Below are 17741 nucleotides of genomic sequence, written 5' to 3'. Positions count from 1 at the left end.
CTACTCTATAAAACCCACAAGTAAAATAACAACCATGTATTTTGACTTCATTCTTTTTTGTATCACTGTGTTATTGATCATAAGGCAATGCTTGTGAACCCCAAAGTCCTTAAATGGCTTTACGTATAGTCTAATCACCATGCAGTTTTTACTTTTTTTGGTTAGAAACATCAAATGAATAATCACATTATACCCGTTAGAACTCAACTTTCCTAAAGTATGGCAATGCATAAACTCTTCCTACTTATAATTCCAATGCTATATAGTAGATTATTTTTAGAGTAATTCCCATGTTAATAAGGTGGTTTAATGTTCCTGAAAATTTATGATTATAACGGTTTTTTGCTAAAGGCCACAGTGAGCCACTAGAAAGGCCGCGACATTCTTATCAACCGCGCGTTGGCTTCCGCCACTATAAAAGCTCAAGCCAGCAAGCTAAATGTTAGTCAAGCTTACGATCAGCTCTTCCGCAGTCATGTTTATATTTTACGTAGTCGCGCTTTTAACTTTTTCCGCTACACACCTGCAAGGTACACCGGTTCAAAATGTCTCCACTGCGTTTATCGAAAAACAGGGTCTAATTGATCTAACACGTTTCGGTGAACGCATATACGGCCACCCCGACAAGGCGGCTGGTGAAAAGCTCTCCAATCTCGAAGCGTACGAAATGCTGAATCCAGAGGAACTCGGTCCCTACCTAGAGGGGGATCTGCTCATACCGCATGGCCAAAAACTCATATACCGCAATGGTCTCACAGCATATAGTGCACGTTGGCCGAGAGGCATTGTACCCTATGAGATAAAGGGGCGTTTCAGTCAGCAAGAATTGGCGGTGATTGACAATGCCTTCCAGGAGTATCACAACAAAACGTGCATACGCTTCAAACCACGCTCCAATGAGCGCGATTATGTTGTAATCACAGGCGATAGTACCGGCTGTTGGGGAAGTGTGGGACGGTTGGGTGGCAAGCAGGTTGTGAATTTGCAGCCTGTTTCTTGCTTCCGTAAACCCGGCACGCCGCTGCATGAATTGATGCACGCACTCGGCTTCGTACATGAGCACAATCGACACGAACGCGATAGCTATATACGGGTGCTGCGTCAGAATGTTAAGAATGGCATGTTATTCAATTTTGATAAGGCTTCTCCGTCGGAGCTATACAGTTATGGTGTACCATATGATTATGCAAGTGTTATGCATTACTCGAAGAGAAGTTTCTCGAAGAATGGCCAGCCAACTATTGAGGTATTGGTAAGTTGACGTAATTTTGTTTGGAAAATAAGGTTCTTGCGGAGTTTTGGACAACTAATACGTTCTATATACAGAATTTTATTTGGATATAGACTTAAAGTGTGCAAGGATTATTGAGCGTGGTGCTTAGATTGGGTTTTATTATTTCTTTTCTTCAGAACGTCCTCCGTTGACGTTTTTAAGCCATCAAAATAGCGCTTATAAAGTGATAAGTCAACACTGCAACTCACAGTTTCCAGTATTTCTTACTTCCTTGCCTGTTAAAGTGAAGAGAACGACCTTAATGGCATTTAAGTCTCCACGGATTGACGGACGCCTACTCTGCTTTATATGTCTCAGTTTTGTCATGATCAAAGCTGCCGCTTTGCTGACAACTTTCCGGTTATCAGTGGACTGACACATGAGTGTACCGTATTAGTCTGTGGGTCCACCGTCCGTTGAGTGAGGTGTTAAATTTTTGACTCTCTCTTCTCTTTTGGCTCCTAACTTGCATATCCGCTCGTATTCGTCATACTGGATGTCAAGGGGCATCATACTGGCTATTACATCAGCAGCGTCACTTGATATTGTTCGGAAAGCACTGATAACTCTTAGGGCCGATAGCCTGTTCACTGTGCTTATTTGTTTGATCTAAACCTAACCTAACCTAGTATAGTATATCTTTATGCCTAGCGACTGTATCCCTATTGAAGCTGCATACAACACAACCGATCTCTTTTCCTATGCGAGTAAAAGTCGCCGGCTGGAACGCACGCAGCTTTATTTGCCATCATTCTTGATAAGGCGTTTAGGATTTTATTCGCTTCACTTGCAGTGTATTCTAGGTGATCCTTAAATTTGAGACTTGAGTCGATTATTGCTCCCAGATATGTACTTTAGTTGTGGCTGTACACTCTTTTATGGTGAGAGATATACTGTCCGTCACTTTTCTAGTACTTATGTGCAAGACTTCTGTCTTTTACTTAGCCAGTTCTAAACTCATTAAGGAGAACCATTGGCGCGGACAGTTTATGCACTCATTGCATTTGCTCCGGAGATCATCGAGTTGTTTAGCCACTGCTCCCACAATAAGATCGTCTGCGTATGCAATTAATTTAACGGTTTTTGTTTAGTGTTTCCTTAGCACTCTATCATACGTTAGGTTCCATAGAAGGGGACCTAGAACCAAGCCTAGCGTTACTCCACTCGAAATAGAGTAGCTCTTAGAATAATAGTCGCCTGTTTTCAAAATAACTCAAAATAATTTCCATAACTCTGTATTTCTAAAAATGTTTGTGTTAAGGTCCAGTCCATTCTAATCAACCAATCTGAGCTTGATAATTAAAACGTCGGAATTATTTTTCGCCAAGTACTAGTGCAGTTCCGGAACTTTGGCGTGAGTTATTGAGTGGTAGCTTACTATGCTAAATGTAGTCGGGATGGCTTTTCAATAATTGAATTTATTTAATATTACGAGTCAATAGTTGAGTGATTTTTCGAAGTAGCTTTCCTACCACAAAGTGTCAATGAATGCGAAGAGGTCGAAGAGAGACTGTTACAAGGGTAACCGCGCTTTCAAGTTTCTCAAATATTCAAGGTCTTGTGCAATCTAATTGGGCTGCAGTATCCAGAAATAATAATGTAGAGTTGGTAATTAAACGAGAAATTTACCCTCATTGCGAAATTTCCCCAAATATGTCTTTGGTGGGTATTCTTAAATGCAGTTCGAGATTTATTTCGTAAAAATCGTCTGATTAATTCTCAAATCTACAGAAAATTATAATAAATAACACATGAAACAGAATATTTAGACAGTAAAGCGTTCTTTTTTCCAGAAACAAACGAGTGATTCGAGCTTGATGGGCCAACGGATCGGTTTCTCCAAAGGTGACATCGCCAAATTGAATGCAATGTACAAATGCAAAACACAATAAGGAAATGTATCGATTTTTTGTATTAAAATATGGATTTATTACATTTCTATAACTACAATCGAAAATTCAAATAAACGAATGCAACTTTTCATAAATATATATATATACACGCGTACATATATAATTTTAATTTTTTTTAGCATTACTTTTATTTTTTGTAAACTTAATCATCGCCTCTTTTAACTTTGCCTTAGTCAGATCGTACTCTGCTAATGGTGCGTCATATTCTGATGCTTGCCGAAGTAGACATTATCCTTCATGTTGAGTTCGTTGCAGAGCGACGAATAACGGCGTATAGCCATGAATGAATCGGGATCTTTTTTCACAGCACGAGAAATATGAGAAATAATATGTAACAATAATTAGAAGACACTTATTTAAAAAAAAATTTTAAATTTCGAAAATGTGGTATTTTGACAAAACAACTTAAATTGACTTATGTCTTTTTTTCGTTGCGAGCTGTAATTTTCAACAACTTCTGCACAAATTTGTTTTATGGTGACTTGAAGAAAGACCAAATTTTTTGTACTCAATGAGAAAATTACTTAAGTCAAATACAGTTGAACTTCCCTAACTCGCATCATACTCAAAAAAATTTCGAGTTGAGGATGAAAATTTGTATGAAATTTGACTTATGTATGTATATTGTCAATTCAAGAGTTCGAGTTATTGAAGTTCAACTGTTTGTTGTTTTGTCAAAAATTTACCGTTACATGAATACATATCTTAAAGGCTAGCTGCTTTAACAAGAAATTATATTAGTAAAATAAAATCATGGATTGAACTCAAAAATAAAAATTGTTTGTTAAAACATAAAGAAGCAAAAGTGCAAAAAGAAAATCATTTCAAATAAAAAAAAATCTTAAAATAAAATTTTTAGTGCAAAATCATTCTCAACTTATGTTTTCCTGCCACAAATATTTATTTTAAACTTACTCTTAACAATCTATTGTATAATTTGAAATTTAATTTGTTTATGATTAGTGTTGCAAAGATAATATTCATGATATGTAAAGACATTTAAGTGAACATTATAGTAAGAATATTGTGTAGACAGAAAACAGTTTTAAATAAAATTTAAAAATATTATAATTGTAAAAAAAAATATTAAAAAAAGAAAAATATTTTTCCAAAAATTATTTTTCAAAAATTTGTTTTCATTATTTTTCAAAAATATAATTTTTTAAATTATTTTTCAAAATTTGTTTTTTCATTACTTTTCAAATATACAATTTTTTCATTATTTAAAAAAAATATTTTTCAAATAAATAATTATCTTTTTTTCATTATTTTGCAAACAATATTTTTAATAAATTATTATTTTTCAAAATTTTTTTTTTCATTATTTTTTAAAAATATAATTTTTTAAATTGTTTTTAAAAATTTTATTTTCATTATTTTTCAAAAAATAATTATTTCATATTTTCAAAAAAATAATTTCTTTTTTTAATTTTTTTGTCATTATTTTTCAAAAAAATATATTTTGTCATTACTTTTCAAATATATAATTTTTTTCATTATTTTTCAAAAAAAAGTTTTTTCATTATTTTTTCAAATAAAATAAATTTTTTCATTACTTTTTGAAGATTTTCGTCTTAGGTGGTCCATTCGGAAAATAAAACTTTTTTTTTTTTATTATTTTCCAAAAAAAAAAACAAAAAATTTTTTAAATCGCATTTTCTTGAAAATATCAAAATGGCCATAGAATCGCGAGCTGTGTATGTAGCGCCATCTTGTTTTTTTTCCATTTTTGGCAACAAAAAGTTTGTTTCGAACGATAATCGCCATTTTCCAACAGCATCTTTGAAAAAATACGGTCCAATGATTCCACCATACAAACCACACCAAACAGTGCATTTTTGGCCACCAAGATCAATTTAACGCCTTTAGACTATTTTTTGTGGGGCTACGTCAAGTCTAAAGTCTACAGAAATTATTCCAGCTTTGGAAGACAACATTTTTTATTCCGGCCGAAATATCGTTATTTATTGTTTTCAAATTATTTCAAAAAGTAAATGTCATGAACCAATCTAACGTTTCCCGATATTATTTTTATTGCGATATAATTATTTTTTTTTATTTTCCAAAAAAAAATTAAATATTTTTTTAAATATGTTTTTTTTTTGAAAATATCGTTATTTATTGTTTTCACATTATTTCAAAAATTAAATTTCCCATATTATACTATACGCTTTTTACAATGCGATCATTTTTTGCATTTTTTTTTTCAAAAATATAATTATTCTTTTCTGAAATTTTTTTTTTAAAAACTCATTATTTCAACATAATTTCCAGAAATATACATATTTTTCATATTAAACTATACGTCTTTTACAATCAGCTTTAAAGATGCGAGAAAATTATGAGAAATTTCGAAATAATAAAATTTTGAGATTAGAATGTGGAAGAAATATTTTCATTAAAAGGCAGTACTTTCAAAACAATATTTTGATTAAGATCATGAAGAAAGGTTAAGATTAAGTCTGTTTTGTTTTTGTTTGTTTTTTTTTTTCAATGGAAATTAACAATCTATTAATTGGTTAACAAAAGTAAAAAAAATTATTTTCCTTTGATGAAAACAATAAAAATTAAAAGATAGAATTTAAGTGGCAAAAAAGTTATAAAATCTTTTATGGAAAAGCGAAAAAACATTAAATTAATAAAGTTATAACAATTTTGGATACATTCATATACCAAAACTAATAACTCAAATTTCATAAGGTTATATAATAGTTTTGATTTATACTTAAATTTAATTTTTACTATAATAAGCTTAAAACAAACATAAACAATTTTTGAAGTTCGGAGGAATTAAGATTAAATATTTTATTGAATGTTAAACCACTTTTTTAATTATGAAAAAATATAAAGAAAGCTTTAAATCAATTATATATAACGAAGTAAAAACTGGGGTATCAAAGCTAGACGAGCACTTTGATACTATCGGCAGCCAGCGCTGAAATTGGATAAAGACAGAAAGGGATACAAGACGCACGAACCTATCCTCAGACGCATACAATGAACATGCTGATGTCTCAATACCAGTGACAGCTTTTCCCAAACGCGCTATAGAGTATGTAAGCGAGTTAAAACAGAAAGCCATAATAGAGATCCAAGATCCCGACCCCTTAACCACCGCATCAGAAGTTATAACCTCCGTAAACCGGCTTTTAGAGGAAGCAGATGAGAAAATAATAGTGAAGACCAACGCTCCAAATACCCGCGAGAAAATACGCACAGCAACTACTAAAAGAAGACCACTTAAAAATAGTGTGTAGCGCAGCGGAATGAAGATCATGAAGTAAGTTAAAAAATGCTACACATATTTCAATTTCGATCATTTGGCAATGGGAATGCCAAAGTGCCGACAGAAAAAGACCAAAGAATATGCATATGATGCGAAAAAAGCTGAAAGACCACAAAATTCCACCTGCGTGGAACAGAAGCGCAGTCTATATTCCAGCGTCTGAAAGGTGCAATGAAAGTATAATGGTAATTAGCTGTTACCTGATCCTATGACAGACTTCCAAATAAAGCTCGATGCCATAGCAGATGCGGAACAATTGAGATTTAAACGCCAAGGCCATGGAATGGAACACACCGACAACAAATTCAAGGGGCTGCAAAACCCTTGCAATGGCAGCTGGAAGACTACACAGGTAGCGATCACGAATATATGTATATCCTATCTTGTGGGCACAGATAAAAGCCCTCTAGCATCAAGATGGGCGAAACAGTCCACCCGAGTTAGGTGCTGCTTCGATTAAGCACATCGTAAACACCATGTTCCCAACCCACTATCTGGAAAGAGATCCACCAGAGTGTTCGCAATAGACCTTTTACTTTAGAGAAAATGAGCACGGCTGAAAGTCGCTCACAAGTAGAAGGAGACACAACACAGTCAATGCTATTTTATGGCAGCGGAATGTAGGCTGATACATTAAACGGGGAACATAGACGTAAAGTTCTCGCTAAGGTGTAAAGACCCTGAGAGTCGCCTTGGCGTACCGCAACGTATCCGAATCAGCTTTGCTAGTTATAAGCGGCTTTATTTTAATAGATCTACTCGCAAAGGAGAGAATAAAAGTCTGGATATGGAAGAAAGACGGAATAGAAACACACATGTCAAGACAATAGGCGAAAAAGCAAACACTTGAACTCTGACAGGATCGGTAGATAAGAGAGCGCAAAGGAAGATGGATCGCCAAATTGATCATAGATAAGGAGGTGTGGTACACTAGGCGAACTGCTACCCAATGCAGACGCTCTTCGGTCACAGGTATTTCCGTAAATACCTGTACAATATGGGAAAAACAGAAAATGCTGCATGAGATGAATCACTCGTTGAGGCAAACCATACCTTTTTTAAGTGCCATCGATGGAAAGAAGCACAAAAAAAACATTGGAATGCAAGCTGAGCCAACTAAACACGGAAAATCTAATAGAAAAGAGATAGCTAGCAGCGGAAACTAGCAGCAAAATGCGGGGATTTTTACTGCCCAATAAAAAAAGGATATGGACGCGGACGCTCTGGCGTCGATCAATATATGGACTATATGGTGCGAAGTCATTTTAAAACCTACTTATGATCAAAAAAAAATTGTACATAACGGCTAAACTTTCTGAAATAACTTCAATTACTACTGGACTTATTGCTATGAAACTCAAAAAATTATGTTTATTTAAAAAAATAATAAAAATGTGTCATTAGGTAATTGAAAAATAGACTTAAATATGTAAAATATATGTATATTATGATTAAAATATTTAAAAATAAATTTAAAAAATGTTGGTAAAAACGGAAAGAGAAAATAATATTTATATTTTAAAATTTATATATTAGATAAAACTTTTCGAATAATATATCAAAAAAATATATTTTTGATTAAAAATGTTGCATAAACTTAAGTTAATAGAAAAAATAATATTTAAAAAATAAAATATATGTTAGTTAAGAAATTCCGAACAAAAAAAAATGTGAAACACAAAAAAATGTTTTTGTTTCCGGAGAAAATATAGAAAAAATAACATTTTGGTTTAAAAAAATTTTACTTATAACTTAAGTGAATAGAAAAAAATAATATTTAAAAAGTAAAATGTAGATTAGTTAAAATATTGAAAAGAAAAAATTGAAGAAACAAAAAAAAAGATTTTGTTTCCGAAGAAAATATAAAAAGTAACATTTTTGATTAAAAAATTTGCTTATAGCTTTAGTTATTAAAAAAATATTATTTAAAAAATAAAATGTATATTGGTTAAAATATTTCAAATAAAAAATTTAAAACAAAAAAAGGTTTTGAAAATTTTTGCTTACAACTTTAGTTAATAAAAAATTGTATATTATTCTTGTAAGGAACATTTCGATAAAATTGTATGCTGTAAAGTTTTTACAGCTTCCAAAACTAAAATTAAAAAATATTTAGAATTTCAATTAAGAAAACCGAAGCTTCGATTATGATAAAGTTTCGTTTAGTTCTAGATTTAATTTTAAAAAATATAATAAATTCATTTTGTAGAAAATCGTTGACGAATATAAAACTGGTATCTTTGACTACGGAAAGTGTTTAAAAATCAGTGCATAAATGTATGGTTTTTGCGAAGAACATGAAGAAAATTCTAAAATATTTTTTCCACTCAAAAATACAATTGCGTATACTATAATATAATGTATATACATATAATATAATAAGTATATTGAAATGTATAACAATAATTATTATTTTTTGTTTTTGTTTATGCAGTGGATTGAACAAAAGCGTGCGTATTTTAAAACATTTAAATATTATATATTTTCGTGCTTATAAATATATTTTGTAATTGATAAAGTAACTTTATACATAATTTAATATATGTAGATAATTAATATTTATACATAATTAATATATGTATGATTATACCAACATATGTATGTGCATATTAATTTACAACAAATATTTTTTTCGCTTTAAAAGCAACAAAGTATCGATTGGATTTGTTAATGAGCAGAATTCAAGCAAAAATGTTATCACATTGTCTTCTTTAGTAGCCAGCAGCGTACTTTGGTTAATAATGTTTTTGTTTTTGTTAAAACTATATGCAACGGCATTAATGCGGTCTTATATAGGACACAGCATTATTTACTTTCGTGTGCTTGTTGTTGTTAGTACGTGGGGGCGGTATTAAGCGCACAGTGCAATCGGCAGTAGCCGGCCTACCTCCGCCGCCACTGGCAGCAGTAGCAGTACCTCTAAATCCAATACCGTTGAAATTGCCATGCTCATGGTCCACGTTCGTGCAATTCGTTGAGATGCTGGTTGACGAGCCGTAACGCGAACGATTGTTGAGAAAGTCGGCTATATGCTGGACAATCAGATCAATGGCCACTGCAAGAGAATTCGGGTAGACAAATGTAAGTGTTATGTTTATTTAATATGTGTGTAAAATTTTTTGTATGTTAAGTAGTTAGTAGTAAACGTTTTTAAGTTTTTTTTTTGTTTTTACGAAAAAGCTAAGAAAATAAAATTTTGAATGAGCTATAAACACATACATACTTTGTAGAAACGGTTGACTTACCTCGTAAAGGATTTTATGGAGACCGCATAGCTTTCTTAAAATATGTCTGTTATGGGTGAACACTAGTTTTTTTTCAACAATTTGTGTTAATATATAATACAATTTTGTTTATTTTACTTATTATCAAACTACTTATAGTTATTTTCTGTTCACTACAATTAAAAAATAAATTAGTTACTTCATTAAAATTTACTTTTTTAAATGCTGGCTAGCTGAATGGCGGTAAATTTAAAAAAAGGGGGTTTAGTCTTATAAAGAAAAAAAAGCTGATGATGCGAAAAGGTCTTTCAGAATACTAAAAAAAAAAATAAATATAAAAAAATTTAAATAACAAAAAAAATAATAAAAGAATCTATGAAAAAAAGGAAAAATATTTGAGAGTAATTAAAAAAATATACAAAAAAGGGGATAAATTAAGAAAAAATCATTGAGAATGCTTAAAAAATATATAAAAAAAACAAAAAAATAATAAAAATAAGAATTTAAGTTAAAAAAAGAAAAAAAAAATTGAGAATAATTAAAACAAAATTTAATGTTAAAAAAGTTAAGAAATAAACAAAGATACAAACGGAAAAAAAATTAGGAATACATAGTCAAATATTTCTAAGAAAAAAAAAGGAAAAATCTTTGAGAGTAATTAAAAAATTATACAAAAAAGGGGATAAATTAAGAAAAAATCATTGAGAATGCTTAAAAAATATATATAAAACACAAAAAAATAATAAAAATACGAATCTAAGTCAAAAAAAAAAATTTGAGAATTAAAAAAAAATTTAATATTAAAAAATTAAGAAATAAACAAGGATACAAAAGAAAAAAAATTAGGAATACATAGTCTAACATTTCTAAGAAAAAAAAGGAAACATCTTTGAGAGTAATTAAAAAAATATACAAAAAAAGGGATAAATTAAGAAAAAATCATTGAGAATGCTTAAAAAATATACATATATAAAATACAAAAAAAAAAATACGAATTTAAGTTAAAAAAAAAGAAAAAAATTTTGAGAATAATTAAAAACAAATTTAATATTAAAAAAATTAAGAAATAAACAAAGTTACAAACGGAAAAAAATGATTTAGGAATACATAGTCAAACATTTCAAATACTATTTATAAAAAATTACATCTGAAAATTTTTTTTTTTTAAATATTAAATTTTTGAAATAATATTTTTTATAATAACTTATTTTTTATGTATAAAAAATTACATAACAAGAAAAATAAGATAAAAAAATTTTAAAAACAAAATTGAAAAAAAAATAAAACAAATTTTACATTGACATGAAATTTAAAATTTATAAATGGACTAAGTTTTATAAAAAAGAATTATATATTAATGAGTCAACTGGTGACTGATCCAACCTAGCTTACCATAACCGATTGGGATCAGTTAAGCGAGTTTGATAACCAACTAATGGTTGCCACGTCAACACTTATTTTCGGTAATGCTTAAGCATGGTTTTGTTGTGGTTTTAGGAACTGTTTCTTTACTCTCAGGTGTTTCTTTTCGGTTATCAAACCAAGTTCCGTTTACGAAGAGCCGACTGTCAGGCAAATGGTCACTTTGGGAATTTTTTACAGCAAAAATAAATTCCTAATTATGAATGTGTATACACAAACAAGACGATTATTCTCAACGCAAAGCAGGTATTTGCCCATTCGTTTCGTAGCACAACCTAACCTCAAAATAACGTTTTTAAAAAAATTGAATTTTTAAAATAAATTTTTAAATTAAAAAATATTTTTTTTTTTCATTTTTATTCATAAATTAAACAAATTATAAACATTCAATAAAAAAAAAAAAAATGATTTTAGCAGAAATGCGTTTTTCCCGTTATTTCGAATGCTTTAATTAGTTTAGGCAAAATGCTGACCAACAGCCTTAAATAGAAGCTTGAGAAAATTAACGATGAAAAATGTTTTTGAATTTATTTTATTTATACAAAAATAACAATTAACCATAACTTTCCGCTTTATTGCATTGTTTAGCAAAGTAAAATATTTTTTATAGCTTCAATTATAATGTTTCAGTAAAAGTTCAGGAAACGGGCTTCAATGTTCTAGTGAATTATTATTAAAAACCACAAAACAAGTTATAATTGCTTTTGATTTTAGACAGAATACAAATTTGTTTCTCTATTTTACTTTCGCTTAAAAAGAAATAATATTTTGAAATTCGAAAAATTATGAAGCCCTCGATTCTGGTTTTCTAGAAAGCCATAAAAACATATTTTTAATTTTTTAAAATTTTAATAAAAATATATAAAAACATTCTTCTTAATACACAATCATAATAAATTATTTTTATTCAAAAAAAAAAAAAAAAAGCAATAAAAAGATTCTGGTTTTCTAGAAAGCCATAAAAAACATTTTTAATTTTTTAAAATTTTAATAAAAAATATATAAAAACATTCTTATTAATACACAACCATAATAAATTATTTTATTAAAAAAAAAAAAACAATAAAAAGTATATAAACAATTTTAATTTTTTTATACACAAAAATATATGTATGTATGTAAAAATATTTTTTACTGTTTTAATAAGAAAATAAAAAAAAAATATTTGTTATTCAAAAGAAACTACAATTATTATTTCTTTTGGTACAAAAACACAAAAAATTTAATATTTTTTATAAAAATATACAAAAAACAGTTAAGCTTCTTTTCATTAAAATATATACAGAAATTCTAACATTTTTTTTGTAAAACAATGTTAGAGTTAGAGAAAGAAAATATGTATATAAGCGTTTTTAATTATTTCCTTAAAAACTATAAAAAAAATTTTTAATTAAAATTAAAAAAAATATATATTTTCTCTCTTTAACTCTAACATTTTTTTATACAAAAAAAATTAAGTTTTGTGTATATTCTAATAAAACACTAAACATATTTTTATGAAAAGGAAACTATAATAATTATTTTTTTTTTATAAAAATAAAAAAAAAATTAGTTTTGTTTCATAAATAAAAAAAATTTTAGTTTTTTTTTCATAAATAAAATGAAATAAATAATTTTTCAAATTTTAGTAAAAAAATTAAGTTTTTTTATAAAAAAGTTTAAAAACAGTGTTTTTTATAAAAAAAAACTTAAAAAATTTTTTTTCTATAAAAAATATAAAAACAATTTTAGTTTTTTTATAAAAAAAATAAAAACACTTTGATTTAAAAAAAATGATAATAGGATATTTAAAAATGTTTTGAATGTATACAACAATTTTTTTCAAATCTATTTTTCATACTAAAAATATGTATAAGTTATCAGCTTTACCAATTAATCATTTAATAATTTTCTGAAGTTAGTTGAGAAAAAAGTAATCATTACTTGTGGTTTTATTGAAAAAGTATTCCAATTTTTTTTTCGAAATAAATTAAATTAATTAATATAAATAAATATTTTTTTTTTAATTTTAAGAAATTAAAAATTCTACTTCAATGAAGAGGACTGTAACATTTCGTTTGAACCTCTTCTGAAAAATTATTTGGAAAATCATCGACGAAACTTAAATTTTAGAACAAAGAGTGTGGTCACACGCTTAAATTTTCCCGCAAAAAAGAAGCCGCATTTTTCGCATAAATCTTTTATAGCCAAATTATTATCTACTACCCCAGAAGTTCAAAAATGTTATAGTAGCATAAAGAATTAACTAGATAAATTGCATTTTAATACTACATAAATACTTTATTGAAGCGGAACTAAAATTGTGGAGTGCAATTCTAAGCTCTTTTTGAATTTTAGGCTTTACAGTTATAGCAATAAAATATTGAAAAAGTGGAAAAAGCTTTTTCCACATATAATGTTAATATATATGTATTTTTAAAGTAGATATTAGTAGTTTATATATCCCTCAGATATGTATGATAACTCAGTAGGTAAATTCAGAGATATTGGTATCTATAAAAATATCGATACTGCGCCTACAAAGTGCAAAAAGTTCGAGAATATAACATTGAAAGTATATTTAAGAGAAAATATGTCGAGATAATTTTGAAGCATATTTTTAAGAAAATAATTATTAAAACTTTTTTTTAATATTTTCATCATTTGAAAGCATTATATTGATATATTGTTATAATGTTTACCATATAAAAAAATAGTACATTTAAGTTAGTTTTAAATGCTTTGAAAAGTAAGTTTGTTAAAATACGCTTAAAATGGTTAAAACATAGGGTTATCTTAGAGAGTACGTGTATTTATTTGGGTTAATGAATGGCAAAACGATTTAAGAGCGCTTTTATTTCTAAAAATCTTTAATAAAAATGCATGATTTTTTTAAAGTGTGATGGTTCAAATTTTAATTAAATTTTAAATTTTTAGTTCCAATGTAATTTAAAAATTGGGAAGTAAAAATTTTTCCAAGATGTTGGAATTAAAAAATGAAAACCGAAATTAAAAATTTAATTAAAAATTTGAAATTAAATTAATTAAAAAAATTAAAATGTGATCTTTAATCCAAGATGTTTGAATTAAATCTAATTTGAAAATTTTATTTTTAATTCAAGATTTTTATTTGAAAAACTAAATTTTTATCAAAAATGTTTGATTATTATCCTGTATTCACAATCCTGTTTTTGAACAATTTATTATATATTACTTAATTCACAGAATTAAAATGAACAAAGTTAAATCAAAAGATTTTAACAAAATTAAATTAGAAAATTTTGCAAAATTTTAATTTTAAATTTATTAATTAAGTAATAAAAAATAAAAATTAAAAAAATTAAAATTAGCAAACATTAAATTTTATAGTTTTTGACAAAGTTAATATATGCAAATTTAGACGTATTTTAATTTTAATTATTTATTACTTAATTAACAAAATTAAAATTATTTTGCTAAATTTAATTTGTTAGAAATTTTTCATTTTAAATATTTATTATTTATTTGATAAAACTAAAATCAACAAAATTTTTCAAAATTAAATTTAGCTAAATGTACCAAATAAAAATTTAATTGATTAAATAATAAATACTCAATTTATACTTAATTTATTACTTAAATTAAAATTCGTAAATTTTGTTAAAATTACGTTAATTAAATTAAAATTTAATTAAAATTAAAATTTAATTAATTAAGTAAAAAATACTTAATATTAATAGTTTATTACTTAATTAAATCTTAATTTAATTAACAAAATTAAAATTATTTTTTTAAAAAAATAATAAATTCAGCAAAATTTACTAATTTTCGTTTTGTTAATTCAGTAATAAATTAAGTATTTAAAGTAAGTATAAATTAAGTATTTATTACTTAATTAACAAACCTAAAATTAGTAAATTTTGCTAAATTTATTAAACAAAAAATTTAATTTTATTAATTAAATTAAGATTTAATCAAGTAATAAATTCTTACATTTAAGTATTTATTATTTAATTAATTAAATATTAATTAACGAAATATTAAAAGAATTCAGATTAACAAAATTTGCGAATTTTAATTTTGTTAATTAATTAATAAATAATTTAAACTAAAATGTTGCAAAATTTGCTTATTTTAATTTTGTTAAAAACTGCTAAATTTAATTTTTGCTAATTTGAATTTTTTAAATTTTGTTATTTTATTAAAAAAAATTAAGTCTGAAAATTTTCACAAAATACACAACAAATTTTAATTAATTTAATTTTCTGCGAAATTAACACGCTCACAAATATTTTGCCAAGAGCTACTGTTATGCTTAATGCTATGAAAAACTACAAAAAGAAAGACAGCGCAGTGTTTAATTAATTTGCAGCCTTTTTTTATATTGTGCGGCAATTTTTTTTTTTTTTTCAACTTCAAAGTTGCAGACAGTGTGCTTAGCACACTCTCGAGTTTATACAACGCGACACATGGAAACTTGTGCGCCTGTATGTATGCATGTATGTGTGTTCGTATGTAAATATTTGCTCGTCTAATTAATTTGCCAATCGTTTTGATCCTATCTTATTATTAGGTATACACATGTATGTATGTATTTGTGTTTATTTTGGTTTGCCTAATTGTTTGTCTATTTAATTCTAGTGTTCGCGCACCATGCCGTCAGCTGTATTATTTATTGCTGTGTGCACTGACGAGTAGGCATTTAGGTTGTTAGTGCTGCCGCCGGGTCTAAGAATTTCTCCGATATGATGTACAATGAGATCAATGGCAACTGTAAGAAATATAACAAGTAACAAAAAAACGGAAAACTGGAAATCAAGCACTAAACATGTTTTTTTTTTCTTTTTACAATAACAGCTTTCTTTTTGCTTAGTGCAATTTCAAAAGATTAAAAAAAAATACGTATACAACAACAATCAATTTAAAAATAAATTATTTCTTTACTTTTTTTGGTTGATAACCTGGTATAATTGTAGTGTGTATGTTGTTTTTGCAATATATTAATAAAAGCCTTTAAGAAATAGGTTAAAATTAGCATAATAACAAACTACATAATCTTTTAGTCGTTTTATGGAGTAACATAGTAACAACCGAAGAAGCGCAACTAAATGCTACATTTACATACATATGTATATATATGTACATAGTCTGAGTGTTATCAATTGTCACATAAATAGAAATGGCAAAAATAAGAAAATAATTTAAAACGAAAACAACAACAACAAAACGAGACAATATAAAACATTACTTACCCGTGTTATCAGCACCGCGCGGTATTATAACATCTGCGAATTTTTTAGTCTACAAAAATGAAAATTATAGGAATTAAAAAAATTAAATTAACTGCATACATATTTTTGCGTGTCAATGAACGCGCTTCCAGAAACTACTTACCGGTGAGCAAAACTCCTCAAAGGCAGGCTTGACGAATGTCATATACTGAGTCAGCACTGCGTCCAAATCACGCCCACGCTCGTTGATATCACGCGGCACTAAAAAGTTGTATACACAAAACATATTATATATAAATATTATGATAAGCTTTAATTTTTAGTAATCTATGCAGGAGTGTTACCTCGGCGCGCCAAACGCGTATCAGAATCCGTATCAACGAAGAGTTTCATGTGAAAGAGGTCGCGTATTTTAGGAAAATAAAATACGAGTATGCCCTCGAATAATACAACATCAGCCGGGTATATAGTAAGCTTATTTTCATGATCACTGCCATAGAGATAACAAATATTTAGTAAAATAAAAGAGCAATAAAAAAACGAAAACTTACAGCGAATTTGAGCGATAATCATAGCAGGGCACTTTGACTATTCTGCCCTTCAATATTTCCTGCAACGTATCATACATTAAATTTTCATTGAATGCATCAGGATGATCGAAATTGAAGAGGCCCTTCTTCGCTTTGGCTTTCTCAGCGGGCGTTAGCTCACGATAGAAGCTGTCTTGACTTATGGAGACAACCTACGTAAACGAAACAATGAAAAAAAATTATTAAAATAACATAAATCAGAAGCACCATATGGTTGTATAAATACTTTACTTGTCGTTGCGCTTGATCCATGTCGGCTTGGCCGAGTTGTATCATGATTTTTTTGCATACTGTCGACTGCAAGTAAACAATTAAAATATAAACATTTCATTTCAACAGAAATGCCCAAACTTGTGAAGTGTAATATAAGATTTAAAACAAACACATTTGCAAGCCCTAAATGCTTGGAATAATTGTGCTTCCTAGAAATTTCCTTTAATTTTTTTGCCGCTTATCAAATACATATTTACATATGAGCATATAAATGCTTATAACGCCAACTTATGCGTATAAATATATAAGCAATTTATTTCACAATACTTTAAAGGCACTTCTATATAACTGGAAATAAAGGAGATTTGCGTGCGTTTCTCAGCTCCTTAGCTATACTCACTTTTCCACTGGCAGTTCCACCAGCCACACCAATTAGAAATGGAGTCTTTATGTCAGATTTGTGCTCGCTATTCGGCAGCAGTAGAGTATTGTCGATATCCATTATGACTGTAAGAAGTTTCTGTTGGAGCACAAATTTCACTTATAACTTACGGCTTAATATTATTCACTTAATGTCAAACAATTTGCAGTTTTTTTTATTCATGCAACCGCATTGTGTAAAACATCAAAA

General features: G+C 27.8%; 2 protein-coding genes across 5 annotated transcripts; one reads left to right on the top strand and one right to left on the bottom strand.

Annotated features, from left to right (window-relative positions):
- The first annotated feature begins 439 nt into the window (after positions 1-439).
- Positions 440-3191, top strand: LOC126755765 (zinc metalloproteinase nas-1). Its single transcript, XM_050468504.1, has 2 exons — positions 440-1252; positions 3067-3191. Exons 1-2 carry the CDS (start codon positions 440-442, stop codon positions 3163-3165), a joined length of 912 nt encoding a protein of 303 aa, XP_050324461.1. The 3' UTR covers positions 3166-3191.
- On the bottom strand, positions 3177-17741 carry LOC126755740 (uridine-cytidine kinase). Of its 4 annotated transcripts, none has more exons than XM_050468490.1 (8): positions 17511-17741; positions 17129-17194; positions 16859-17049; positions 16652-16797; positions 16471-16568; positions 16329-16377; positions 9360-9527; positions 3177-3481 (listed from the first exon to the last, which is right to left on the bottom strand). In XM_050468490.1, the coding sequence occupies exons 1-8, from the start codon at positions 17610-17612 to the stop codon at positions 3375-3377; spliced, it is 927 nt and encodes a 308-aa protein (XP_050324447.1). In that variant the 5' UTR covers positions 17613-17741; the 3' UTR covers positions 3177-3374. The 4 variants fall into 4 exon arrangements, with proteins under 4 accessions (XP_050324447.1, XP_050324450.1, XP_050324443.1 ...); XM_050468493.1 differs by having other exon boundaries at positions 9390-9527; XM_050468486.1 differs by lacking the exon at positions 3177-3481 and having other exon boundaries at positions 8928-9527.

The sequence above is a fragment of the Bactrocera neohumeralis genome, chromosome 2 (assembly GCF_024586455.1).
Source record: "Bactrocera neohumeralis isolate Rockhampton chromosome 2, APGP_CSIRO_Bneo_wtdbg2-racon-allhic-juicebox.fasta_v2, whole genome shotgun sequence".
Classification (NCBI taxonomy): domain Eukaryota; kingdom Metazoa; phylum Arthropoda; class Insecta; order Diptera; family Tephritidae; genus Bactrocera; species Bactrocera neohumeralis.
Note: the sequence above shows the minus strand (reverse complement) of the source record. Positions and strands in the feature narration are given on the sequence as shown.

Bases quoted from the DNA above. Each gene is read 5' to 3' on its own strand.
- LOC126755765 (XM_050468504.1), top strand. From the start codon at position 440: ATGTTAGTCAAGCTTACGATCAGCTCTTCCGCAGTCATGTTTATATTT. The intron at 1,253-3,066 runs GTAAGTTGACGT...TCTTTTTTCCAG, and splicing joins AGCCAACTATTGAGGTATTG to AAACAAACGAGTGATTCGAG.
- LOC126755740 (XM_050468486.1), bottom strand. From the start codon at position 17,612: ATGGATATCGACAATACTCTACTGCTGCCGAATAGCGAGCACAAATCT. The intron at 17,195-17,510 runs GTGAGTATAGCT...GTTTACTTGCAG, and splicing joins GTGGAACTGCCAGTGGAAAA to TCGACAGTATGCAAAAAAAT. The intron at 16,569-16,651 runs GTAACACTCCTG...ACAACTTTTTAG, and splicing joins TACGCGTTTGGCGCGCCGAG to TGCCGCGTGATATCAACGAG.